At 41.0% G+C, this 27,257-nt stretch overlaps 1 protein-coding gene across 4 annotated transcripts in view; it reads right to left on the minus strand.

The window, feature by feature from the left end:
* MYOM1 (myomesin 1) overlaps positions 1–27,257 on the minus strand; it is an 80,110-nt gene that overhangs the window by 13,437 nt on the left and 39,416 nt on the right. For 2 of the 4 annotated variants that reach the window (XM_054191308.1, XM_054191305.1), the window contains 21 exons: positions 26,960–27,081; positions 26,008–26,025; positions 23,892–24,088; positions 22,995–23,121; positions 22,074–22,258; positions 20,879–20,993; positions 16,823–16,979; positions 15,823–15,929; positions 15,657–15,701; positions 11,576–11,712; positions 10,534–10,678; positions 9,842–9,901; positions 9,518–9,585; positions 8,857–8,970; positions 8,104–8,191; positions 7,322–7,360; positions 7,124–7,229; positions 5,173–5,336; positions 3,700–3,736; positions 3,365–3,387; positions 1,726–1,781 (listed from right to left, as the gene is read on the minus strand). In XM_054191308.1, coding sequence (XP_054047283.1) covers positions 1,726–1,781; positions 3,365–3,387; positions 3,700–3,736; positions 5,173–5,336; positions 7,124–7,229; positions 7,322–7,360; positions 8,104–8,191; positions 8,857–8,970; positions 9,518–9,585; positions 9,842–9,901; positions 10,534–10,678; positions 11,576–11,712; positions 15,657–15,701; positions 15,823–15,929; positions 16,823–16,979; positions 20,879–20,993; positions 22,074–22,258; positions 22,995–23,121; positions 23,892–24,088; positions 26,008–26,025; positions 26,960–27,081 — 2,110 coding nt within the window. The remainder of the gene's footprint in view (positions 1–1,725; positions 1,782–3,364; positions 3,388–3,699; positions 3,737–5,172; positions 5,337–7,123; positions 7,230–7,321; positions 7,361–8,103; positions 8,192–8,856; positions 8,971–9,517; positions 9,586–9,841; positions 9,902–10,533; positions 10,679–11,575; positions 11,713–15,656; positions 15,702–15,822; positions 15,930–16,822; positions 16,980–20,878; positions 20,994–22,073; positions 22,259–22,994; positions 23,122–23,891; positions 24,089–26,007; positions 26,026–26,959; positions 27,082–27,257) is intronic. The other 2 variants (XM_054191306.1, XM_054191307.1) reach the window with 1 other exon arrangement.

Genomic DNA, 27,257 nt, shown 5'->3' on the forward strand with positions numbered 1-27,257 from the left:
GGAAGTTCAATCTATGGATACCAATCTGTTCATATAACTCTCTAGTTATGGCTGCACTTGTATTCAGAATCAAGGCCTGCAACTGACAGTCCTCTGCTGCCTCATTTACTGTTTTTCAAAATCCTTGATGATTGTGCAATTTGCACGAATTACACAAGAGAGAGCCGCATTCCTCTCTCTCCAGCATATATGCAAACAATGGACAGAGGAGCCAACGCCACCCAAACAAGCCCTGTTTTCCCCGATCGCTCTCTGTCCTACTCCGTTTCTCAAAACGATCATCTACTGAATCCAGAAACATAAGGTCAAGGATATTTGTCTTGAGTTCTGGGAGTCTTTCAGTCACTTATTCAAACATCACAAATGTCCTTGCTGTCAAGGAAAATGTGCCTCTGGGTAAGATTTTGCAACTCATTTTTTACAAACTCCCTTTTTATAAACTCTACATGTTTTGCTTTAGTGAGCTCATACTCAACTTCATATCAACTGTCTTTCGGCGGAAAAATTAAAACTGATGATGACCACCCAAACCAGTATGAGAATCTCTTCTCCAAGCACGAGCACTATTAGCTGAGAATCTGCGAATTCATTCTGTTTCTTTGTGTCTTCTGCCTACAGTTACAATGAACATATGAGTGCTTCTTACTTCTACAACATTTCCCAAACTGCTAAATCCTTTAATAAAAGGTTTAAGCAAATGTTATTTCATTTTCTAATGCCAGTGTACTTAATTTTCCCAGAACTGCTGCAGTCTACTATCTGTTGGCTATGTTATATCTCGCATTGTTGAGCAATTCAGACCAAGATTTTAGATTCTTAACACTTCTGCTCAGCTTATAGTCAAACACTTGTAACTCGGCTGACCTACTGCCGGCTAAAGCCAGAAATATCAGGAAGCTGTCCTTCTGGAGTTGTATCACAGGTTTTCAGTGACATTCTCATGCCCTATTTCAGTGTTGTGAAGAGGCACTGGCTGGTGGCAGACCAGTGGGAAGGCACGAGCAGGCGTTTCTCGGTCTCAGTACTATTAAGCAGCAACTTGTCGAAGCAGCGTGCTGGGAAAAGGTTGCGAGACTGAGAACTGACTTTCTGGGTCACCTGTTCTGTGCTGAAGCATCCATGCAGCCGTCTTCCTCTGGGAGTGCCTCACAATAAGCTTTTGGTTAAAAGTCTGCTAATATAATCCAGTGACTTCGTTTGACTTCCTTCCCATTTACCCTGATGAAATAGAGAAAACTGTCTCCTTTTGTCTGGAAGGGAACTGAGTTAGACTGGTTTACTGGTTTTACACCGTTTAAAAGCCAGCCTTGGCAGGTGTGACTATCTTGCCACGTTTTGAGGAGGTGAACTGCAAAAGCCACAGAAAGACTAGCATTTTGTAAAAAAAAGGAGTTAAACATCCCTGATACCCTGTTACAAAAAAATCTTAACTGTGAAACCTGTGCATGAATTTTTAAAGAGCTGGTTATGTAAGCAGTTTTAGTCTCAGCTCACATTGTCATCTCGCTTTTATCTAATGCTTAAGAAAAGACACTGCCCTGAATACATAAACCCATCTGTGCAAGACCGTTGAATTACGTACAGAAGGCAGGGGATGAATAAATAATGTAGCAGATTTTAAAGATGGCAGCTTTACAAAAAAAAAAAAAAAAAAAAAAGGTGAATATTTTCCCATCATTGAAAGGCGTTCAAGCTGTTGGGCAAAACTTCAGTTATTTACCGTACCTTGCCCTCCTGGATGGTGACAACGTCGGGCAAACCTCCAAGTACCCGTGCACGATCTGGAAATAAATAAGCATAATTTTCTTTAGTGTCTCAAAATCAACTGTGTCCCAGATTCTGTTTCTGTTCTTTTCTTTTATCTTATTTATGTACAACTTGTCTCTGATATCTGTGCTAGCAGACAACTATTCGGCATTCTTAGCACACCATTTGGACTTTAAAAAAACGTTGAATTCACAGCAAAAGATGTGTTAATAGCTGGTGTCAATCACTTACAGAGGGGAATTAAAGTACATGTGCTGTGTCCTGCAGATTTTGCCATCAATTCAGTGTTACTTCCGAGTTGCACACAAAAAAACCATGAATTTTTGAGATCTGGCACTCTACATTTTTAGTGTTGTAAACTAAAAACGTTGTGTTTCCAAAAGGAAATGAATGACAGCTAATAAAGTGGTGGAGATTGAGTTTTGATCTAAATACAAAGACAATCTCAGTGACAGCACTGAAGTTCCACCACTTTGTACATATCTGGGTGTAAATGAGATCGATATTTGGGCTAGATTTAAGCTCAAAGTCCCATAGGAATCTTACATAAATACAAATAAGCTGATCACATGCAGGCTTTGGTGCACTTATTCTGGAGTATGGATTTTGTTCGTTATAAGTCTTGGTGGAGCCTCGCAGAGGAAGGAAATGGCTATACAAAATGTTCTCCTCTAACGTATTCCGTAAAAGATGTGCTCTGGAGCACATAGATAACAACTTTATGAGACCAGGAACAGGACTGTGTTATGTCAATTAACATACCAGCCCCTTACGAACGGTCCAGGGTTAAAAATGAAATGCCCAGGGCAGGGTTATTACTGATCCCTTTGTGCCATCTCAGCTGGGACTCATAGAGATCGCTGTGTGTTTCCCAACCCTGCTCTATTTGGATTATATGTCCAGGAGGAGTTAGCCCAGATCTTTCTCCAATAACTTTTCAAATGCCAGTTCTGCCCTCCTTTTTATACAGGTCTGAAAGTCATCTGCAGTGGGAGAACTTTTTGATGTGTTAGATTTTTCCCATGCATTTTTCTGTAAATAGGGAGAATATTGTGCTTAATAATTCAAGTTGAATTCTAATAACATATTACTTCAGTAATTATTACATACTTTCGGTTTAGTTGCTATGTTGGAATTGACAGACACGCAAAAGCATCATGAGATTCGGAGATCAGTCTTTAGGCAATGCAAAAGCTAGTGTTGCTTTCTCGCCCATCTCTATGCAATGCAGAGCCATTTGACATTTTAGATAGTTCAAAACTTGCAAAGTGATTTCCTCCATCTTTGAAAACAAAGTGACTTTTGTGCAGAGAACATGCATGAGAGATCTCAGTCATAAAGATAATTTTTAGAGAAAGCTAACTGGAAAAATCATAACCCATAACTGTAGTGGTGTTAGCTGCAATGCGCACCAACATTAAATCACTAAACGGTCACTCTCCTTGATTCCCCTTGGTGCAAGGACGAATTCATCTTAGGATGAGCGCATGCACATACACATGTATACATGCCCTCTCTGTCCCAACACACAACCTTCCTGGGGAGGAAGAAAACCTTCGTAAAGACTTTATTGCAACTATTGTCAAGTAAAACTTACTTTTCTCTGCAATCGCAGCTTGCCTGGAGTTGAAAGAAGCGAAAAGAAAGTCCAATTTCAGTTAAGGTTTACTTAGACTGATTGTAAAATATAGCTTATCTTTTTAATTGCCTTTAATCCGTTAAGGAAAATCTCTGTCATCATTTGGCAATACTGCTTATTCGTCGTTACCTAACTGTTATATAAGAATTGCACCAAAGAAGTCACATGCAGAACTCCTACAGACTTCTGTAGGACTAGGATTTGTTTCAGAGGATATATTTAGCACAAACCAAACAAATACTCTCTATTATTTTATGGCTGCAATTACTGCATTTAGATGGCATAATACTTACTTTAATCTCTGGAACTCAGCAAAGGCTTCATCAAATGCTTTGTAAAGAGAAAAGTTGATTTTAAAGGTAGGTTCGGAGGCAAGTTATCACAAGTTTAAATTTAGAATGTAGAACTAAGTTAAAAATGCAGACGTAATTAAAGAAATATTAATGTATGGATGCACGCATATTGTATATGCCCTAAAAGGCTGAATGGGTCAACTAATAAAGTCCATCTTGTATATGGCAGCTGTTGTATATACATAGGAATGCTTAAATACACTTTTTTTTTTCTTCTAAAAGTCAGGCTTTAAGGCAAAGAGATAGCAAAGGGGAGCAATAGGCTGAAATTATCTCACAAAACAGAGGAAGAAACCCACAATACACGACCTAAACAATAGCTTACAACAGTGGCCTCCCAAACTTTTGCGATCATGCACCCCTATAGGTAAAAATTTTTTGAGCACGCACCCCCAATCTATGTATATTTATTTATTTATAAGTTATATAGATGTACTACTGAAGTTCTCATATTTTCTTCCCGCACCCCAGCAGATCATCTTGCACACACACATCCCTACTTTGGAGACCACTGGCTTATGGAATACAAGAGATCTGGTTTTTCCAAGTGCTTTCACATCTGCATCTGAAGCATCACACTGATGGCCATGAACAAACCAGACAGCAAACTGCTGTCTCCTTCGTAAATTCAGGCTAAGCTACCATCATGTGGGAGGTCAACCTCTCCACTTTAAAAGGGAAGAAGAAATCTCTTTTCTCAGACGGAGTACAGAAGGAGCAACACGGAGATGATTATAAGGTAAGTGCCCTTACACAGAGCTTGCAGACCCAAAGTGAAGCTTTAGGGATGGGAACAGCTGGGAATGGAAACTCCACAGTTTGGAAGGAGTTAATCAGTTCCCTAGGATCTGAGAGGTCTCTCAGAGTAAAAGCTTCCAACAGTCAATCCAAATAATTTTAGCTGTTCCCCTAACAGTCCTTCATCGTGCTGATGAAAGGGACCAGTCTTGACGTCTCTGAAGAACAAAGAGCCCTGTTATATCCATCAAAGAAATGCAGTAGGAAAGTAACAGAACAAACTTATCCCTCACTTCCTCCTCCAAATATTACTTGTAAGGGAAAGATACAGAAGGCATTCAGTGCTACAACTTGTATTGAAAACTGCCAATCAATGCCAGCAACACAAGGGGGTTTGTAAGTTAGCTCTGAAACTGGGCTGACGTCTCAGTTGACAAACTGCAAGAGGGCATTTGGAATAGAAAGAGCCGTTCGCAATTTATGACCCAAGAACACACGTTGGGGAAAACAAATTGCACTGTCCCCACAAACACCGCCAGGCTGCTGGGTGCACGCAGGGACCCTACAACCCAAAGGGTGACAGGGGTGTAGCAAGGTCCTGCTATAGATGCTCCTGCACGACCACCACGTAATGCCCACGTAATACAGGTGATGTTAGCAGAGGGAGCGGCCCACCTTGTCCAGAAAGATCCACTGTCTTTTTGTGTCCTGTTTTACCATCAAAGAGTTCCATTGTGTATTTGCCTTTGTCCTGTGGAGTCGGCTCATTGATCTGCAACCAGATCTGCTCCCCGGTGACGCCAGTCTTCACTCGGTCTGTAAACTTAATCTGGGTATCGCTGAAAAATACCAAACGACGTTACCCTTTCGTTTTACTGGAGTATAAATGGGATTTGCTCCCGATGAGTCACTGAGTTTATCTGCAGTTACTAAATGATTTCCAGGGTGCTATGGTATGCCACCATATTTTGAAACTTTTGAAGTCAAATTCGTGATAAAGCTGGGGGCCAACAGGGCAGAATTGACATGAAAGTCTTTTCCTGTTCAAGGTCTAGCCCTCCTCAAAGCAAGGTTAGGCATCTTAGTCTATGACCTGAGCCAGAGAAGAGTTACACAAATTTAAAACCCAGATCTCTGAAGGGTAAGCCATGCATCCTCAAACGTTCATATTTTCCCCTTAGCATAAGTTTATTTCTGCTTGGGCAAAATAAAACTATATAGGGCTGTACCTACAAAACCCCCCACTTCTGTCTCAAATGGTGTTTGCCTAGTTGGAATGTTTTCTTACACTCTGCTCTGCTTTGACATTTACAGTTAAACGTACTTTGACGTAAGTATATTTTCTTCCACAAAAAGTATCAATTTCTCAGCTTCCTAGCTGAGCAGTTAATTGCCCTGTATGAGGCAAAAGATATTAAATAAGCTACTTGTTATCTTTAAGCTGATAATTTCGAATATACTAGACGGTCAGAGAACATTTTTACTAGATTAATTTGATGTGCTTCAAGATGAAATTAGTTTCTAAAAATTAAATAGAGAAGAGAGAGAGAGAATTAAGAGAAAAAGAGAAATCCAGAAATCCAGAATACTTCGTATTCACTTCCAGTTTGAAATGCCTAGGACTCCTGGCGACACCAGGTCAAAATGGGTGCCAAGAAACAGGAAAACCTCAAACTGCTTTCATTTCTCTGGCAGCGTTACTGGTTAGCAGCAGTGTCAATAATTAGAGCCAGACTGCTACAGCACATCCTGGGTATACTGTGCCTCGTTTACATGAGGTTTATTGAGAGATCAGTAATTCAGATTCCATCCTAAAGACTAACTACTACCATGTCCACAGGAAGTGAAGCATCGAGAGCAATAATAATAGATTTGAAGCGATTCAAATATGTTATTACTATTAAATCAAATCTAAGTTGTTTACTTCTCTGAGTTTTCCCGTGCGTGCTGTTTGCGCTGGCTGAGAATTCAAAGCTGTCTCATGGATTTGGATATGCAGCTCCCATTAGTTTTATGGGGAGCTGGGCATTCAAATTCTTTTTAAAAAATCTCAGTTCTTCTGTCTGGCTTCGTTAGGTTTGTAGAGCTCACAGGAAGGGCTGTCTGGATTTTACTGCCCTGGGCACATGCTGAAACATGCTTTGCCTCCTAAACATGAACCCATGCGTTAAAGAAGACGTGCCCGCTTGTCCCAGTTCCCGTGAATTGCGGCTTCTAGACAAGCAGACCTCCAGGCTAGGTATCTCTGAACCTGTGGTGCTGGCCTCTTCTAAAGCTCGTCAGTCTCTCAGGTTTTATTTGCATCACTCCTTAAAACTGATCTAGGGAAAGATGCAGCTCCCATCCAGGAGGTGGGAAGCATTCTGAAGCAGCACGGCCCTGACAGCATCCCGTGGCATGGGATTATCTGTCTCACGAGGGAAAAGACAGGAGGGCCCTACACCACCAACGCCTGGCTCTTGTACGGGTTTCAGAAGGGTGTAATTCACTGAAACTAACTCCTAAGAGAGAAGGGACTCAGGAGAGATGAGAAGCAACCTGGGCCTCATCTCTCATGTATCCGGGTTCTTTCTGAGTCTATAAAAACAAAATGGCACTGAGTTTTGCAAAGCTTTTGCGTACTTACTTGTGCACCCAGCCCACTCTCAGATCTTCCACATAGTAAGTAACGTAGGAGTACAGTCTGATACCCTCAGCTGTGCTCTGGATTTTCAGATCTGTCGCAGATAAAGCTGAAGGAAGAGCATATGGTTTTCTGCAGCCGTGCAGCCATTCATTGAGCATCACAATGAGTCATTCATTCGAAAGAGAATTAAGTGCTTACCAATCCTTCTGCATACTTCATTCATCAGATCTGCAAAAGCTGTGGAAATAAAATCCAGAGACTAAGACTCTCTGTCTGCAGCTCAAGCACAGTCAATAACAGGACAAGTACTGGCTCTGAAATATTCTCCCCAGTAGGTTTGAAAAAGATTGGACCTACCTTATAAAGCATATTAGAAATTTAAGTAATGCAGAAATATAGCCTGTTATTCCACGATGTCCAGACTTTATTTAACAGCAGCCTTGATGAATACTGCGGCAGCTGGACAAAACTATATTATCTTTTCTTTTTTTTTCCCCATAAATGACACTACTCAGTTGGAATGCTAACCCATTGATATACATTCTAATGGATAGGTTTTTCTCCACTTGCTTGGAAACATAAGTGAAATTTTAAAAATACAGTAATCACAATGAGTGGAAAGGCCCCTAAATAACTGATTGGCAAAACAAAATAAAAATGTGAAATCTTTTAAAATTATCTAGTTCTAGAATTTCTTTCTGTACTTGTAGATTTACCCTACTGATGCCCCCCTGAGGAAACCTGTTATTTTGCTTATGTTGTCCCCAAATTGTACATAATCCAGATGCAACAAGCTGTATTCAAATATTAGTTGAACTGAAAAATCTCAGTTTTTTTCTAGTGAGATGATCTTAGACACAGGAGGAGCAAAGCCACAGGAAGGTGACACACAGTTGCCTGTATGACCCCGCACCCGCTTGCAGGCGAGCAGTCAGGCTGCCAGCTGGCGTGGCTGACAGCATGCAGAAAGTGGCTCTGACCTGTCTCCTTCAGCTTTAGCTCACTGGAGTCCTTTCCTCTGTCGTCCTTCAGTATGACTTCGTAAACGCCAGCGTCTTTCTTAGAAAACTGCAATATTGTAACAGGAAAACTATTCAGAATAGTTACCGTAGAAAAATTCAGATTTTACTCCTGACCCCAGATGACTTCCCATCCCCAGGGAGGTGCCCGATGCCCAGGGCTGGGGCTGCCCTGGTGGCCCCCGGCTGCCCTGCTCCTGGCTGGGACGGTGAGATGGGCCATGGATGGGGGTCCCGGCCTGCAGCCGTGGGGGAGCCCCTGGGGACCCTGACACTTGTTTCCCTCCTCAGCCAAAGAACCAAGAGTAAAGAGATGAAGTGGTGAATGCAGGTGACCCCCCAGTCTGCAGCAAGGCTGGGTACGGACCAGACGTCTCTGGTGACTCCAAGAGGGTGGTCCTCTGAAAGCCTGAGTGACAAGCACTTTCCAAATGCCATTCGCACTGTAAATGTGGTCTCATTCTGTTGTTAAACCGACATGCAAAGGAAATGACAAGCTTATTATCTCTCTTGTCATCATTTCCTGAAAATCGGAACGAGCGGTTATAGATAGACATTTGCTTTAGCTAAAACACAGATGCCTTGCAAGTTTTTCCATTTTTAAAACCCACTTCCTTTTTTGATTGTTCTGCTGAAATATCAGATTAGATTGTATCTTTCATCTGAATTAGTAACGCTAACTTCAGTTGAGGACTAACAAGGACAGTCACTCACCTCTGATATCAGCAGAGTACACACGCCATCTTTAAAGTCATGTTCTTCATCTACCATTATCTCCCTGTCATCTTTGTACCACACAATGTGTGTTTCCTTCTTAATATTAGCCACCTAGGATGGGTGAAAACCACATCGTAATTATTCTCGTCATTTGAGCAGGGGAACTTAGTGTGGCACGGGCTAGCCTGTTCAAGTCTCTCAGAAAAGAACAGCAAACTTCACAACTTGATCGCAGTGAGTGGTTGCAGGCCTCCGTTTTACAATGAGGGGCGCAGGAGGGAAAACAGGAGGGATGAAAAGAGAGAGAAAAGGACTGCCAACAGCTTCAAGGAGCCTGGGGAACCAGTGGGATTTCTACACTTACAAACTGGCCTAAAATGAGAAAGTCCCAGGATTTACAAAGCCTTGTCATTCCTATTCAGGTGCCTTTTCCCAAGTGTGTGGCTGACAGACCAGCTATTTTCCAAGGTATTTTGTTGCATGCACTGAGCAGTCACCTCAGCATGATTAGCCTTCAGAGGCTCTGTCACTACCCGATACGCAGTTGGGAGTACACAAGCAAAGGGCACGTCTTTAGTCCCTTCCCACCCTCACCGTCCAAGTAGTGGCAGGTCAAAGTCCTTTGAACGTTGTACTCAACGTTTTCCTTGTCCCTTACCTTACATTTCAACATCACGTTACAGTCATCGGTAACTTCCCATCCCAGTTTATCCACAAAATGAGGACCTGTTTAAAATGACATATATATTTTTAAAGGTCACATCAATGGTATTCACGATACAAAACCAAAGACAAACTTATTTTTCTTGACAAGAACACTGTTACGTTTTAATGTGGTTTCATTTTTCCTATTTCTCCTTCAGAAGGTAAGCAACTACATAACAGAACAAGAGACATCTATTTCAAATTAACATATATAAATATAAACAAACTCTTAACAGACTAACACATATGTCATTCTTATAACTATCCATATTATCACCTTGTTTCCTGTGCCACTCTTTTCTCTGGAAATCTGCTTCATCCTGCAGCTTCTTGAATACTAGGAATTAAAACCAGCAAGAAATATAAGGTTAAACACCATGTGCCATTTGTAGGGTACTGGATGTCACTGTAACAGTTAGGTGCAGCTCTGTCCCTTGAACGTCGATGAGAATCCTGCCACAGGGTCAGGTTTTCACCGAACGTTTCAAAGTGTCAGAAGCTGATTACGGCTAACCCAGCTTCCCTAGCTGCTTGCAGTCATCAGGAGTTTAATGTGTCACGTCTGACGAAGCACTGTAATCCCCAGTCATACACCTACTTTCCTCTCTCAGTAGGAAGGCACATGAGTGGCAGCAGAGTCAGCAAGCCGCTCGAGCTCTGAGAGGTACAGCTCCTTGTTCCCACCTGAATGGGCTTTTTCCATGGGAAATTTTTGTTCCATCCGTAGAAAAGTAAACCATGACAGGCTGCGATATTTTTACATTTCTATATAACAATTCCCCTTCCTCCCAGCACTTTAAAAATATCAGTTCACACACATGCCCTGTCCTATATGAAGCAGGAAAGCACTGTGACATGAAAAACCACTGGATCGTCTTTTGGTATTGAAAACAGTGGAAAGTGAAGATGACAACTGAGGTAGCCTCGGTATAATTTTTGCAGCCTATTGCACAATATATATTAGCTTACCATCACCAATGAGGACAAGGCTGGACTGATTGGTTGCTTTTCCATCCTGCAGTTGGAAAGTGTAAGTCCCTTCATCCTTGTCCTCAAGTTTATCCATAATCATTTCAACCAGGCCGGTCTTCTGGTCCACCTTCATTTTGTATTTCTTCAGGAATGGAAAGTAAAGCAACAGTTAATGGATGTCAGTCAGAAAATATTTGTCAAACGTTATATGGTGTCTTTAGGTGAAATTTTGTTTTCTTTATTCATATTCCCACTATTGCTAGCTCCAGCTCTAAACGTAAAATCAAATAAATAATAAATCTGTTAAAGGTGAAGCCTATTTACTGATGCTACACAAACACGTGACATTCCTGTTGTATGGTGACTACTATGTTCTTCTTTATTAGAAAGGTTTAGATTTGCGTCTTTTCAGAATAACCCTTTCTTTGAGGATGATTATATTTTTACAAGGTTTTGTGCAGAATGCTCCATCTCTGCCTTCTACCTGATATCAGTGTTGCAACAAAAGCGTGCCATGTCATGCCTTTGGGAGTAGCAAGTTCTGCTGTTGGAAACAATCACTTGGGAATTTTCCCTTGGTGTAATAAATTCCTCCAAACAGCAAAGAGAGGTGAGAACTGAGAACAAGGGTACGCTAGGGCCATAGATGAAGGTGACATAGGATGAATCTAGGCTACTGAGTTAAGTTGGGCTACTGGGCTACCGAGGCAAGTGACTTCTTGAAGACCACAGTAGTTGCTTACTTGGGACTACCTTATTGCAGGAACTCCTGTGGTCCCCACTAGTTAACAGAACACGTGGTACTCACAAAGGTGGCAGAAAGTCATTTAACTCCACTTTATAAACTGCATCCAGTAGCATTCAGCCGCAGCTCAGAACTACGGACAAAATCTTTCTAATGATGCTTTCAATGACGTGTTATTTCTCATGAAAATGCATTAGTGTGGAACACTAGTTGGAAGTACATTGGGGACAGAGACTTTAATACTCATTGATACTCATAAAAATGCAAACACGTGTAAGCAATGAAAAGGCTTACCTCTCCATTGAAAATCTCTTTGTCATTAAATACAAAGTTGGCCTTTGCATTGCCAGACAATTTTTCAGCTTGCAACCAGAATCTCACTTCTCCTTTTTCCAAAATTTCCACTGCCAACTCAGAGGCAAGTGGGACAGCTACAAAGAAGAATGAAAAGAATGAAGCATATACTTTGCAAGTACCCCAAATATTGTCTTCTACAATCAGAAAGCCACTTCTTCCTTTCATTCTCAGATACTGTGCTCAAGGTAACTAGCTTATGATAGCTCTTCTTATAGGCAGAATGCCTCTCCACCCACATATACACAGGATGACAGACAAGATTTAATCTTTCGATCCTGCAATCACTAGGTCTGTACAGACTGGAAGTATTCAGGATTTGAGTTATGCCGGTCTCCCTCCACTCTAATACAAGGCTAAACCTATTTCAAAGGTAAACTGCAAGTATCTCTGCAGCACGATGTAAGTCTGTTTGGCGCAGACCCATGTTTAATGGGTCACTTAACAATGCCACTGTAAGACAGTGAATTGACTCAGCAGAAAAAAAAACCACCAAAAACCACCAAGCACGAAGCCAGATCAGAAAGTCAGCTGCTAAGCTGCAGGTTGGGAGATATTTGGAGGCACTCGATCCTTTGCTGGGCGGAACCTCCATCTCCCAGGATTCACCAAGTATCACAACGCACCCACAATCTCTCCAGTACATTTTGTTTACCTATGAATAAAATCCCCTGCATATAGTCCAATTCCTTATGATAGCAGGAAAAAAAATCACATAAAGGGTACAACAGGTAGTTTTAGTCTTTCTTTTTTTTTCATTTTTCCTTGTTCATTTTAGTAAAAGTCCTCAGCTTGCTTTCAGTTGAACTTTTTGTTAAAATATCTTAATCAGCAACATTAAACATGAGCATTAGACTCTGATATTGGGGCATATTGATCATTTCATTGTGTTCCATAATTTTTAGCTGTCTTCTTAGTGGATGCTCAAATTTTCAACCAAATCATGCCCTAGAGAGCACATCTGCTGTATGTGCACTCTACCTCAATCTCTACTTTCACGGCAGTCTAAAGTCTGTGTTGCAAGGGTGTAACATGGAACAGGTGAAGACGGTGTACAAACACATTGCAAAATGCTTGATGATGCAGTCTGGTGATAGTGTAAAGATACACCTCCTCCCAGACAAATCCCAGGACAGGGTTGTTTTCTCCTTCCAGCTGAAGATTATTCTATTCTATTCTATTCTATTCTATTCTATTCTATTCTATTCTATTCTATTCTATGCCCTGCCGTGCAGTGCAGTGCAGTGCGTGCAGTGCCGTTCCGTTCCGTTCCGTTCCGTTCCGTTCCGTTCTATTCTATTCTATTCTATTCTATTCTATTCTATTCTATTCTATTCTATTGCATTCCATTGCATTCCATGCATGCAAAGGCCTAGCTACAGCAGGAGAGGACTGGGACTGAGGTAGTGTCTAGTTTCTCTTATCTTTGTATTTGCACTGTCCTGAACGATTGGGGTGCCTCCCGGAGCAGAGCTGCCATCCCACCCCACTGCCAAACAAAGTTAGGGGGCAAGGACCCCCCATGTCTTCCTTTCCCGTGCTCATCCCTTCACCGTGCCTATGCCCTCCCACACCCGCATGTTTGCTTTTGGTGCCTGAGTGGCACAGGACCTGTCTCTGGTGAAAATAAGGCTTCTGAGAGGTGAGGCAACAATCGCAGGAAAAAAAGAGAATTATGAAAAAGACACGGGCTTAGCAAGAAAGAGGAAAGCCTGGAGCCTGGAGGGACAGCGTTACTACGAGGGAGCAGGGCAAAGAAGAGCCCCATAGGAGTGTCCCCAGCAGTGCACATGGTCCGCGTGAGGCTTCCTCAGCCAGCGCATCACTTTGCTTGTAAGAAACAAAAGGAATCTCAGGTCTTTCATAATTTCTCTCCCCCCAAAAAAGCAACTGAAATGCTACAGGAGCCAGTGGAAGCAAGAGGGAGAGGGTGTGAATAGACATCAGGCTGCACTGCTTTTGTCTCACTGTCAGCTCTATGGTAATTTTAAACCCCCACTCGATTTGCATGTAATTAACTATGAATATCTTAGTCTATCATGGAAAAGAGGAAAGTATCTCAGAAGCTGTTAAATAAAGGGCTGAAAGGATGCAAAAGGGTTCTTTTTCAGGAAAAGGCTGTTCACTCCCCAGGCTAAAGGAACCGGACAGCTCTGCGTTACAGTCCTCCATGAGCAAAAGTCTTATTTTAAAATATTTCCATAAGCACCGACAGCTACTTTAGGCATTTTCCAGCCAGCGTGCTTACAAGGCTTTACATCCTATTTGTACAGCATCACAAGTTACTGCGAGCACTTGACAGAGAGTCCTTGGGCTGTTACTGAATTGAAGAGTTGGAACAATTTATTTTTACCCAGCACCAATACACAATCGTGCCCATGTATAATTGTGTTCTGTAAGGCTGCATTATACAAGCAACCCATTTTCCCATGGAGTTACTGGCTGCAGATGTTTCTAAGCAGAAGTTACAATTAATTGCAGTTCAGAAGTACAAACAAAGCAACATGCAAGAGCTTATGTTGAATCAGAAGTGCCTAGCAACTAGAATAGAACAGGATAATTATTTTTTTTTAGAGATTTTGAGTAATCCTCAAACAGATTATCTGCAGATATGACTAAAGTTTCATGTTGATCCATAGCAGCTCATTATTATTTTTCTAGCCTCCTAGCCATAGCCAGATGTATCTTAACTCCTGTTTGTAATTATTTTTTTTTGTAGCATCCATGGGGCCTAGAGTGACCAAAGCAAGTGAGACAGTTTCCTCCTTGAGGATACGTTCTGCAGTGATCTCCCTTTTTGCCTGTGCCTCCTGGAAGCTCATGCACAGCTACAAGTGCACAGTTGCCTAAAAAAGAAGACACGGTCTGTGTCCTGAGGAGCTGCTTCTGTGATGTTAGTTATGAGCACGGAGGGTGGAAGAGCACTCAGAAGACAAAGGTCGGGGCAAGCAAGGACGTGCGACAACAGTAAGGTTTTGTGATGACTAACTTTTCAGCGTGAAGATACAATTAGGAGGAAACAACTGGGAGGAGCAGGAGTAAACAAGGGGGTGCTTGGGTTGTCATTAAGCTGTCAAAAGGTGATACAATTTGTTGAGAAGGGTAGGGCTGATGTGGAAAAACACAGAAGGAAATGAGAAAGAGAGATGATGTGGGCAAAAAAGACAGGCCATTCCTGCGGCCAAGCTTAAACTGGGCTGAGAGGCGCGATGGGGGCTGGTTTGGCGGAGGTGCCAGCAGTGCATGCCGAAAGCTGAAGGTGTTAGAACATAGGCAAGAGTTTTACTGCCTGGAACGAAGAAGAAGAAAATGTAGTGGGAGAAGATGAAACAAGGTTTAGGTCTCATCTTGTTGTGTGTGATAGGATTCATTATACAATCCAATTTATTTTTTTTTTTCTATTATTGAAGTTACATTCCAATGAAAATAACCAAGTTGTGCTACTACCAGGATATCACACAGGTATGGGAGGGAGGTCTGAGGAGTTGACAAAAATACCATCCCAAGCAGAAGAAAGTATGTTCATATTGTCAAGTGTTACAGGAAAGATGGAGGGAATGAATTGTAGCAGGAAAATTCTATGTATATATAGGCCATTACAGCTGAATTTACAACAGTTGCCTGCTTTGTTAACCTTAAATTTAACTTACGCTAACTTCAGTTGGAGTAAAGTTAGAGAATTTTTCAAAATGAGGTGTTCAAATGAGGTTAGGTATGCTGAGTAAGTATAAAAGGCTGTTCCGCAGAAGACACAAAGCCAATGGGATACTTATTTTCCAACTGTAATAGAGACTTATTATATGCCTAGATCAGAAGCCTGCCACAGATCAGGATGAACAACAGTAACACACAAATGTACTGAAAGAAAGAGGGGAAAAAAAGGAATCTTAGTTTTTCAATTCAAAACCACTTTCACTTGAAATTGCCATAGTGACTTCCCTACCTGATGATGGCAGGAGTTTTGTGATACCCCACCACATGCAAAACTCCCCCCTACAGCAGACACGTTTGATTCACTTACTTGGGAATTTGCGTTCGTGGCTCAGAGCAAGTAGGCGTTTCATTTCTGCAAAAGACGTAAAAGAAATAATATGAAGCACGCGTGCCTTACAGATCTGAGAGACTCAGCAGCAGGGAAAAACAGATGTGAAAGCAAAACAGGCATGCTTAATAGACATTCTGTCTACCTTCCTCATCAATTGTAAGGCTTGATGAAACTCCATCGGTGTCTGTAACAACACAAGAGTAAATTCCTAAATCATCTTCTCCAAGATCCTTAAAGGTAGCTTTTGACCTTTAGGGGGAGAAAAAAAAAAAGCATTTTGATAAAAAGATCAGATCAGTCTGAACCAAATTCCTCCTTTATGTCTCTAACACCAGATAAAAATAATCTCATATTAGCTTTTGCTCTGACTGAACAAGCAAACGCGGGGCTCTGGCCAGTATAAAGCAGGGTAGGTCCTACCATATGTGGTACAAATGGAGGTGGCACAACTCTCACATCGTGCCAAAAGCACTGGAGATTGCTAGTGTAACCGAGCTCAAGCATGCTCAAAAACATGTCAAGTCTTCGATGAGCGTGAAAGGATACTGCAAGTATGGGGTGATTCAATTTTCACATGCGATACCAGGAGCGTGGTGAGCCACCAGTCCTGTATGGTTTCAATAACTGGAAGAGCAGACAGGTACTTCGCAGGCTGGACCTGTGCACTTGCCATTTCTCCCTCTCTGTTAAAAGCCTGACGAAACAGAGTAGGCTTGTAGAGCACGACAGAAGTTACCAAATCAGGCCGTGCTGACGCCAGAAGAGAGTCCTGCTTACTCCAGCATCTCCAAAGATTGCGACAGTGTTACATGGTAAAAGCATTTTGCAAGCAGCCAGACAATTTTCTCCTTTGGAGATTTAAAATAACAACAGTAGGAATAATAATAATAATTTGCCTTGATTGACAGGCTACAAGATGACAGAGCACAGATTTTTCTCTCCCTATGCACAAACATAACTCAGTCAGGAGGTCTGACTCAATTTTCAAGCGGTCTGCGTATGGACTTGCTGGAGAACGGCATGCTCATAAAGTAACCTTCCAGTAACAGAGGCAGCTGTAGCTCTTACTGAGGTCATACATCGAAAAGGATGGATTTCTGTGACCAGCCTACACGAGGATTGCGACCCCCAGGAGTTCTTACTTTCCGCCTTTGGTATCGATGTTCAGTCGAGAGTCGTCCTCAATTGGTTCATAATTCTTGGACCAAACGAACTTAGAGTTTGGAGACATCTGATCACATTCAAAGTTCAAGGAAATTACTCCATTGTCATCTACATTAACCACCACTTCCTTCGTTCCTGAAAGACCAGAACAAGGCAATTCCACTTTGTCAGGAAGCCAGTAAACAAATTTTTATAGATAACGTTCATAGGGGAGATTAAGCAGATCCTTGCTGTTTTCTCAGTCGGCACATAAATTGCTGCAAACATGGGCGTCCTCAGTCTTTGATTCACAAGAACAGTTCTTATTCTTATCCATAAAAGTACAGAACAGATTAAAGAGCATCATAAATCAACTGATTTATTTCAGCAAGTCTAAGCCCACATGAAAGTTTATGATATTTGCTCTAGAAAAACCTGAAGGGGAAAAAAAAAAAAAAAGCAAGCCTCTAGATCCACTAAATGTTTGAAATATTAAATAGCAATATTTTCCACGGTAAGGGGTAGTCAGAGCTTTCATTATGCAGCATGGATTTCTTATTCCCTAATAAGATAAGCGCTCTAAAGGGAATACGGTGTGCAAATGCGGGTGTTTGAAGAGGTGCAGGCGGCAGAAGAGGAAACACTCCTTGAATTGCCCCATCAGGACTCACTTGTGCAACTGAGGCACATTTTCAGTGACTCTGGCTTCACTCCGGGAGGCTGGTTTAATTGCTGTTGCTTGGCATCCGGCCCTGCCGCCCCGTCTGCAGCAGCATTGATCCCGGGCCCACAAAGGGAGTGAATATTTGCAATTAGCTGCTTAAGTCGCCCACCCTGTTTTGCCAGTACCTACAGTCCCTGAGCTGGATGAGGCGACCCAGTTTGTCCTTTAAAAGGCCCCGGGAGTGAATCCCAGATCAGAAACCCAAAGGCACCTCTATCCTGCCCCCTCGCACCCCCCGGTTAAGCTTAGGGAATTTCATCTGGGATTCGGGCGGCTCGGTGAGCTCGTCATCTGTGGCATTAACTTTCATTTCAACAGCTTGTCTGAGAATGCCAGGGAGAGCGTGTGCGCTGAGAGGTGCTGGAGAACATCCAGCCTCCTTTTCCCAACAACTCTGAGCTGGATCTCGCATCTCAATAGGGCACTCGTGTTATGTTACTTCGCTTAAGACAATTCCGGGCTGCCCAGAATGCTAATGACACACTTTCTCCACAAAGCATTGTACCTTAAAGACAAGAGCCTTATTCCTGACATCGGGATTAAATGCTTTATTTTCAGCATAATTCTTAATGAGCCTCAAGCATACAAGGAGCTTTCTGTATTTCATCATCCTAATACTACACATGTCCTTTCCACCACTGTGAGTAGCTCCTGTAATGACAATTCGTGTACGCGCACCTTTCTTAGTCTTTATAATTTGCCATAACCATTTAATGAAAGATGAGATTAATATTCACATTTTGCTACTGTTATTTACCAGCCCTCGCAGTAATGAAGCACTTTAAGTCCCAATAGGTGATAAATGAAGTCTAAGGTCTACAAATATTTTACTAAGCAGCAGCATATTTGCAAAATTTTTATAATTTAATTTATTATATGCAAATTCATCACTTGACATTTCATTAGCATTTAGTTTCCTGTAGATCATTAGCACATGAAGCTTTTGATGGCAGTTTATACGATGTGCAAAGAATTATAGCCAGAAGGTTCATTTGAAGGACAGGATCTTTTATATTTGTTTTAAAGCATTCTCATTATGATAACAATACATGGCATTTATTTCCAAAAGTGGTGATGTCGTTTACCTCTAGTATTTATATGAGCCAAAAAAAAATAAAATTCTTAAATTACTAGCCAGAGGTCTCCCCCTATCTGACAAAATGGAACCAAAGAGGCCGCCATAGGAGTAGCAGTCTTAATTTCCCTCCTCTAGATAGCTTGGTGGTTTCAACATATCACCCAGAGCTTCTCTTAAAGTCATCATAAGAAATAAAATACTTAGATGTCATATCAAATCTCCATTTATCTGAGCATTTTATTGCGTTGAAAAGAAAGAGATAACATGAAGATAAAGGAGACAGCTTCAAAACCCTACAGTTAATGGCATCATTTTGCATACAGCTAGTCAGAAAAGTTGAATGGGACAGGGTTTCATTAGTTTCTGAGGTGCAAGCCCTTCTCAAGTGACTGATGCAGGACCAGAATCTAGTTTTGCTTTGCACCAAGATGCACAAGGACCAAGGGGAGCAATGGGGAAGAGCTGCAGTCTGCTCTTGGATTCCCCCTCCTTCCTGTCACATCCCCACACACCAAAGTGCTTTTGTCTAAAGACAAAGTTACAGCTCAAAAGTAACCTGGATTGGTATTTGGTTTGTGGGTAGGTTTTTTAATTTAATTTTAGAAGATAACTGTAAAACTTAAATGTGGTTTTCAAATGACAGAAGGTGGATGCAAACTATCACATCATATTTACACATTTCACTGGATAAAGACAATTGGTACCGTTCATATTAAAGCAAATGTTTTCATTCAGGATATTATTTACCTACATTCTTTGATTAGAAAGCTCAGTCGTCTGGCTATTTTACATATTTCCCAAAAACAACATTCCAGCAGGGCTTGTCTAGAGAGACCTAACAATATTTTGTCTCCATCCAAGATGGTAATAAAGGCAGCATTCATTGGGCAACACCAAAAGACTTGTAAATTTAAAAAAATGGTATGATTGTTCTTGAGATTTGTGTGGTTTGAGGGCAAAAGGTGGAAGGCTGCCCAAGAGACTGATTTCTGAAATATTTTTTTTTTTAATAAGCCTTTTGTCCTTTCTTAATACTTTAAAGAAGCTTAGTTTGGTGGATGCCACATCTGCAGATCTCAGACCAAAATATGGGTCAACCAGATTTGTACAAGTAAATAATTTTCAGCTTCCCTGAGATTTCAGTGGGCCAAACCCTGACTTTCCTGTGATCCCTCAGACATTACACCCGTGAACCCAAACCTCACTTGCAAAAAGGCCATGATCCTGACAGGTACCTCCTTCTTTAATGGGGAGGTCTCTAAACCAAATGTTCTGCTCAAGTTTATATTGCCAGGTGGGCACATGCCTCGTTTGAGTGAACATTGAAAAATCCATACAATTTTTTTTTGTCGTGATGATCATCTTCATGAGAGTTTATGTTCGGGTTTTTTTTTTAATTGTAATGGCAGATATGAGAGTCTGCAGGTGGAGGGAGGGAACTTGTCAGAGGAAAAGAGGGTGTATGGTGGATCTAGGCTGGGTTGTACCCCTGTACTTTCTTATGTCACACTAACCTTATGCTATATTTGGTTAAAATATCTGGGAGTTTGTTTTTGCCCCTTGTTGGATCCTCCACTTCTAAATAGTCTATAGATGAGTAAGCCACAAGCCCATGCTTGTGTTTTCTGTTAGGGACTTAGTAACAAAAAGTTGTCGACTCCGGCCAAAGTCACTTCTGTTACCTGTATAGCTAAACAAAACTCAGGGGTTGCTGAAGTTCTAGGTACAAAGATTCTGCCTCTGCACTGGTTCCTGCGCTTCTTACTGCCATTATAGACACTCTGGAGCCAGCCTTCAAGGATGACTCCATCAAGGAGGTGCACTTGCATTCCTGCTGAAGGTGTTCTCCGTACTGACCTTGTTACGTTTTTAAAGCCAAGGGGAAAAAGGAGTTTCTTTTACCCTTTCCTCAGGCACATTGCATAAGTTAAAGAAAGGAGATAAAACATAAATAACTGGTTTACTACAGGAAGGGCAAAATTCTACATCTGAAGAATGTTTTGGTTGAGCTGATCTACAACTTTATTGTATTTTTATATTCCTGAACCTGTAGTTATAGTAAGAAAAATCTGTTCTGACCTTAAAATATACCAGACAAGAAAGTAAGATATGACTCTCAACTCATTTCCTGTTTGGTAAAAAAGTTTGACTTGAGAGGGGTCAGACTGTTCGCAAGCAGCCTGTATGTAAACACATTGTGCAAACAAGACCCTGTTTAAATATGACAAAACAGAGGACGCATTTCTAACAAACCTGGTCGTGTTTCAGCTACAACAGGTTCTGTGACATTTGATGGTTTTCCAACACCAGCCTGGTTTGTTGCCCTCACACGAAACACATAGCTCACACCTTCCTTTAGGCCACCTATCTGGAGGAAGCAAATATACATACATGCATGATGTGCTACAAAACATTGATTTTAATTTCACACTTCTTACAATTCCAGTCTGGATGCCTGACAGTTATATTTCCCTTCTTTTTGTTTTGCTGCTTTTCCAGTTGACAAATATTTCTTCCTCATCTTGTTTTTGTTTTTTTTCCAATTCCGGAGTGACATGACTGATCTGTTTGGCTTGTTCCTCCCGTGTATGCATAGCTAACATTCAGACAGCGTCATTAATGTAATCGATTTCTTTGCAAAAGGACCATTGTTATTGGAACAGGATGTTTTTAACTCATGTACACTGACCTCTGAAACAGCATAATCTTTTACTGAAGGTAATTTCTGGCTTTTAAAAATGAAATTATCAGGGTAATAATTGCCAGCCACACCTACTTGGGAACAGGAGGGCATATAAGCGTACGGATTTAATTGTAGTGACTTGAGGAATCATACTGACACTGTACACCTGCAAATACTCCTTTAAAGCATATATGAAAGGTTCACACTTAAAAGTGAGTTGTCTTTCAAATATTCTGAAAAGCATACAAATGGCAAACCTACTTAAGACGTATCTCTAGAACAGAGATACAGCTGATCCCTTATTTAGAAGTCATTCCACTAAATTATGTAGCATAATAGTGCAAAAAGCTTGGGTTTAACTTGCCATGAAATGTGTAGAGAGAGTATTTTGTATTAGAAAGAATCGCTTGCCACATTATCCCAACATCTATTTTTGTGCCATCTGTTTTTGTGTAGTGATACCTGTCTTGCCCTTTGAGCTAGAAAATGCTAGGGTTGCTCCCTGTGTTATAAGAATGGTATTTGGTTTTAGCAATGCTTTCTTTTCTTTTTAGGCTTGTCATACCAGATTGTCTTCTGAGTTACTGTCTTGCCTGACTATACAGCCACGTGCCTGACTATATTACATGCGTGTACCCTCAGCACAACATAAGCTACTATATATTTTGTTAAATGGAACCATGATCAGCACAGGATAATGCTATCGAAGGCTGACTTCCTCAAGATTATACTACTGTACCAGCATTTGAATCTTAAGCTATTTACCTTCAAGTATTTCTTTTGAAGTGGCTTCTCATTGACACTTCTCCAATGTTCTTCCTTTGCTTCAGTTTCCTTCATGTCAACATAATAACCAGCTATGGGACTACGACCAGTATAAACCGGTTCCTTCCACAGTAAAACCAAAGAGTCCTTCCTAACTTCTATGCATGCGACATCATGGGGTGGCCCTGAAAGGTAAGAGTAAAAGTTGCAGTTGTGGTATCAAAATAAATCCCAACAGGGCTAATGCAAAAGACTTCAAAAAATCAAAACCAGACACCATGTTGTACACCCAGAGCTGACATAACACGTGTAGCTCCTCTGTATCATATCTAGACCCGATGACTAATAAAAAGACTAGCCCAGAAAACAATCAAATTTGTTGAGATTCTTTATCTTGATCAAATATTCATGAACAAACAAAAATGACAAATAAACTCCAAACTCAGGGAAATAAGTTAATTATTAAGCTAATGTGCTGCTTCAAGGACTGCTCTAAAGTTCACTGAAGTCAATGGAGGTTGTTTTCATTCATTTCAATGCATGTTAAAAGGCCAGTCATCTGGCCTTGAAGTGATACATTTAGACAAGGGTTACAGGACTTCATTCTTCTCTGCCTTATTCCTTAGATGGGTATTTATGTCTACCATTTAAACTGGGAAGCAAAGTGGCAGACATAGTACTGGAACCAAGCAGGAAAGATAAAGAAAATACAAGCTGCTTGTAAAATGCTGCTGATTAAATAGGGATTGTTTAATGCATCATTGTAAATGTACTAAATCAAAGCGATGGAGATTCAAGCCTGGGTATGAACTTCAGTGCCCGTTGACTCCCCTGGAAACTGAAGGCATTGAGAACTTAGATAATCAGTCGCAGAGCACCCTTGGGCTGTGAGTAACCTCCGTCTCCCACTCAGGATCCTACCAGGTACAGCAATGGTCCATTCTTCACATTTGAAGGGCTGGCTGGGTAGGGAGGGTGTCCCAACACCAGCCAGGTTAGCAGCAGCCACCTGGAACTGGTACACCATGTTCTCCTTCAGGTTTTGAATCTGCAGAATCAATAAAATGGTACTTATTAACTTTGGATTAAGGCTTTAGAAGAAAGTCACAATGACAATTATTGAATGCGTGAGCATGCTTTTAAGTGCCTGAAGAGATGAAGGCATTATTGACATCACACATAAGGTGATAACTACCTTGGCTTTTCCTCTAGTTAGTGGTGGAGCATACACAAGTGGTCTTAGCACGCTCAAATTTTTCTTTTCCTATTGACAGGCACTTTGGTAGTCACGGAGGGAGCAGGGTATTCGTCAACAATCATATTAATCTGTCTCGTGATACAGAGCAAGTTCACTTAAGGCAAGACTTGTCCTTACAGCGGGGTGAAACTCAGTCCTGGCATTGCTTTTCATTTGTAAAGCAGCTCAGTGAGGTTGTAGCTAGCACTGTCCCTGAATTGGGTCAAGAACTGATCACCAAACACAGCTGCCACAGAGCTGATTCCAGCACCAGCAAGCACTGGGGTAGGTTCACCAAACCCAGTAGGAACGCCATTTGTTGTGAGGGCCTGACTTACAAAAATACAGGCTATGTCTAGAGCAGTGCATTCACAGATGATAGCTGGTGCCAGACTAACAGGTAAGTGTACTGATAACTTTGCAGAGAAGTTTAACAGAGGTAACTAAATTTATCATCATAGATATAAAACCCTCTGAACAGCAATCTGCACACCAAGTCATAATTCAACCCAATCTGCCTTTGAGATCTGTTTTGGAAATATTGTCTGCACCTACGGCATTAGTAGAAGTTAGCGGCTTACCCTGTATGCCCTCTCACTAATGGCCTTAATGTTGGCCTCCATCCATTTCCCAGGAACTCCGTCAACCACTTCACGATAGTTCACGTAGTAGCCGGTAATTTCAGTTCCACCAGTGACTTTAGGTTGCTTCCATCCTAATGCCATCGAGTCACGAACACTCTCAAGTACCATGATGTCATAAGGTGGAGATGGAGCAGCTGTTTCAATGTGAATAATACGTAAGTAGGAAGCAATATTTCTATAGTCAGACTGGCGTTCAATTACCGTACGTATTCAGGTGGCTCCCATCCTGCATTTCCTGAGTAGGACAATATTTATGCGGTCAAGGGAAGTTTCTGGAGTTGGAATAAGAAATGCAGGATAAAAGCTTCAATAAACCAAATGAAAAAACTCCACACTGCGTAGGAGTTAATTTTCAGGATCATTTGGCTTTTGAGAAGCAAGCTAATACATAGTGAAAGACTGTGTTGCAATTGCAGCTCTGATGTAAGTGATCAGGACTCGCTTTAAAACCGTGAAAAATGAGGAACTAAAAGTAAGATTACAGGAAAAGTTAAAAAATTGGAGATGCAATGATTTGTTTCCTTTTGCTGAAAGCAAATTCTTTTTTACACATACAATATTCATTGTAGTCCCTTTTTTTAAAATAGATCCACATTCTTCCCTTCCCAGAATGTAGTTTATCTGTTCATTCTTTTTTTTTTTTTATTTTAAATTTATACACTGTGCAAATTTTATCATTGCACCCATCACATAATCTTACCTTAATGGAAGGAAGCGTTATCATAGGCACTGTAGACTGACCAGAAATGGAACATGTCTGTTACTGGAACTTAAATTAAAAAATTTGCTCTTTTTTAAAAAAAAAATAAAAAATTTAACAATACAGAAATCATTAACTTCATCCCCACCCATATTCTTGTAAAGGTTTTTCTATATCTAGTGAGGAAATGCTTGTCCACACCCAGTATGTCATGCACCAGTGAAGAGCTCTACTTGTGACCTTGAAGTCCTACTGTTGATGGAAATCCTACATCATATACATTTCCTTTCATCTTTAATGTTTTATCTCAGTGTCAGCTAGCCCCGGGTGCCTCTAGTTTATTTTCTGTTCAGCATTTTGCACGAGTCTTATGAGTCTCACTTCAGAGGGCTGGGGAGGAATTCAGTTCACTGGCCAGGTACCAGGGCTTAAATGAAATTCAAGCCCCACATTTCTCAGGCACAATGGGTGTGTACGTGTTGACAACATAAAGCGTGATTTTGTGCAAGTGCCTTCAACTTGATAGGTTCTCCTCATTTCATATTGCTGTCAGTCAGAGCTACAACACAACATTCATTAGCACTGTGTCTCAGAGGATAAGCTGTAGCTTAGGCATAAATCCACAAAGGATCTTCATATATCCTAACACAACACAGATTTTCATGCTTACCATCATAATCAGATTTTGTTTCCTTCACACATATATCACCCAGAGACTAGGTAACAAGACTCCTAACAAATTACTGAAGTGATTTAGAAATAATACAGTATCTTGGATACATTAATATGTAGTCAAACAAGCTATTAAATTAGTAAATGGATTTATGTGTTTCCCTTTCGGTAGCCACTAAGTTTGTAAAGTGGTCTCTGATACCATTACATCCATAATGACCTTAACTGAGAGTTGAGCACGTGATTAATGGGTCTGATGGAAGACGCATCCCTGGAGAGTGCATTCACTTGTGGCGTGGATGAGCAGAGGTTACAACCGTCTGAAGTGGATGTACCCAAGCAGTGAAATCTATTCATTTTATTAACTCTCACCTATATCTTTCTTCTTGGTCACTTTTTCCAGTGTCAAAAGATCCCCGGGTGGAGACTTACTTGCCTGCTTAGCAGCAACTTTTTGCGGTGCAGATGTGACACCGTCCTTAACCATTTCTCTCGTGTTATCGTCTCCTGTACTCCCCAGTTTGTCAGAGCTACTGGGCAGAGTGTCTCTATCAAATTTAGCATTGCATTTTAGCAAAGCATCTGTGTCAAAGATAGGCTGGGAGGACTCATGCATGCCTTCCCAGCAGGTAGTGCGGTCTGTTAGTCCACCAGCTTTACCACTCAGTTCAGGACACACACCATGAAGCAATCCTCCCCCTATAATTGCCAGAAAACAGCAGAGACAGTTTGAATTAGAATACATTCTTTCCTCTTCATTTAGTCAACAGAATGAAGAAATGCGTACAATGAACAATGCAGCCACAGTATGACAAATCATAGGCTTTACACACAAAATGTTAAGCTTGAATTCACAAAAATTTAAAATGCATAGAATACCTCTCAACCTGCTCACAAGTAATGTTCTTTTAATAACGTCTACTTTTCAGGGCAGAAGAAATATGGAAATTTAATAGTAATCTTCATTTGCTACCATTATTTTAGTATTAGATCTTCCAAGTCATATTTCTGATCCTTGCAAAATGATCTCACAAAATTGCCCTAAGCCACGTCTCTGTGCTCTAAGGTTGTGAGGTATGCGGTTTTGGTCCAAATGAGAGCGAGGATGTTGCAGGCATACAATTTATTATAGCCCAATGATCTCATTAATCTTTATGGATTAGTTCAGGCAGTGGCAAACAGAAGTAATTCATCAACAAAGGGAGAACACACAGGGTTATAGAAGGTTTACAAAAAACACATTGCACTGATTATTAGGTTTAGGTGTGGAAAAAAATTTCTTGGGAACTGAGTGTATACAGGATGGTGTGTGTTAGAGGTGATAAATACCACATGATGGAATCGGAATGGCATTCCATTTTCCAGGATACCTATGAAGTGAACTTGGCAGTGTTCTCTTACAGTGGTTCACAAGAAACACCTGAAGAAGACTGGATGGTGAAGGTGAACAGTCTACAAGAGTGCAGTGACTGTGAAACTATAGCTGTGAGACCACAGGATCTATGGACAAATTATTATTTGTGGACAGCATTGTAAAACATAACAATTAGTTACAAATAGTTACCGTGAACATCTTTACTTAATTAAAAAAACCCATATTTACCACCGAAAAGGGCAATGGAACATAGCTTACCAATGGCTGCTTGCACTTCTATAGGCTCCGAATCCTGTGAAAATTCACTGAGTCCCGCTGCATTAACGGCTCTGACTCTGAAAACGTACTTCTCACCATTTACGAGCCCATGGCAAATGAATCTAAAACAAACCAGTGAAGGAATACTTAGAAAGTATTATGAAGAAAATAAAAATCTTAAGGGGGAAAAGAAAGTGTTTCTTCCATAAAATTTATTCTGGTTTGTGAAAACTGAAGATAAACCATGATCCTAGTTGCCTAAATGAAGTTCAGAGAATGCAGAATGTATCTAAGCACC

The sequence above is a fragment of the Rissa tridactyla genome, chromosome 2, assembly GCF_028500815.1.
Source record: "Rissa tridactyla isolate bRisTri1 chromosome 2, bRisTri1.patW.cur.20221130, whole genome shotgun sequence".
In the NCBI taxonomy this organism is placed as follows: Eukaryota; Metazoa; Chordata; class Aves; order Charadriiformes; family Laridae; genus Rissa; species Rissa tridactyla.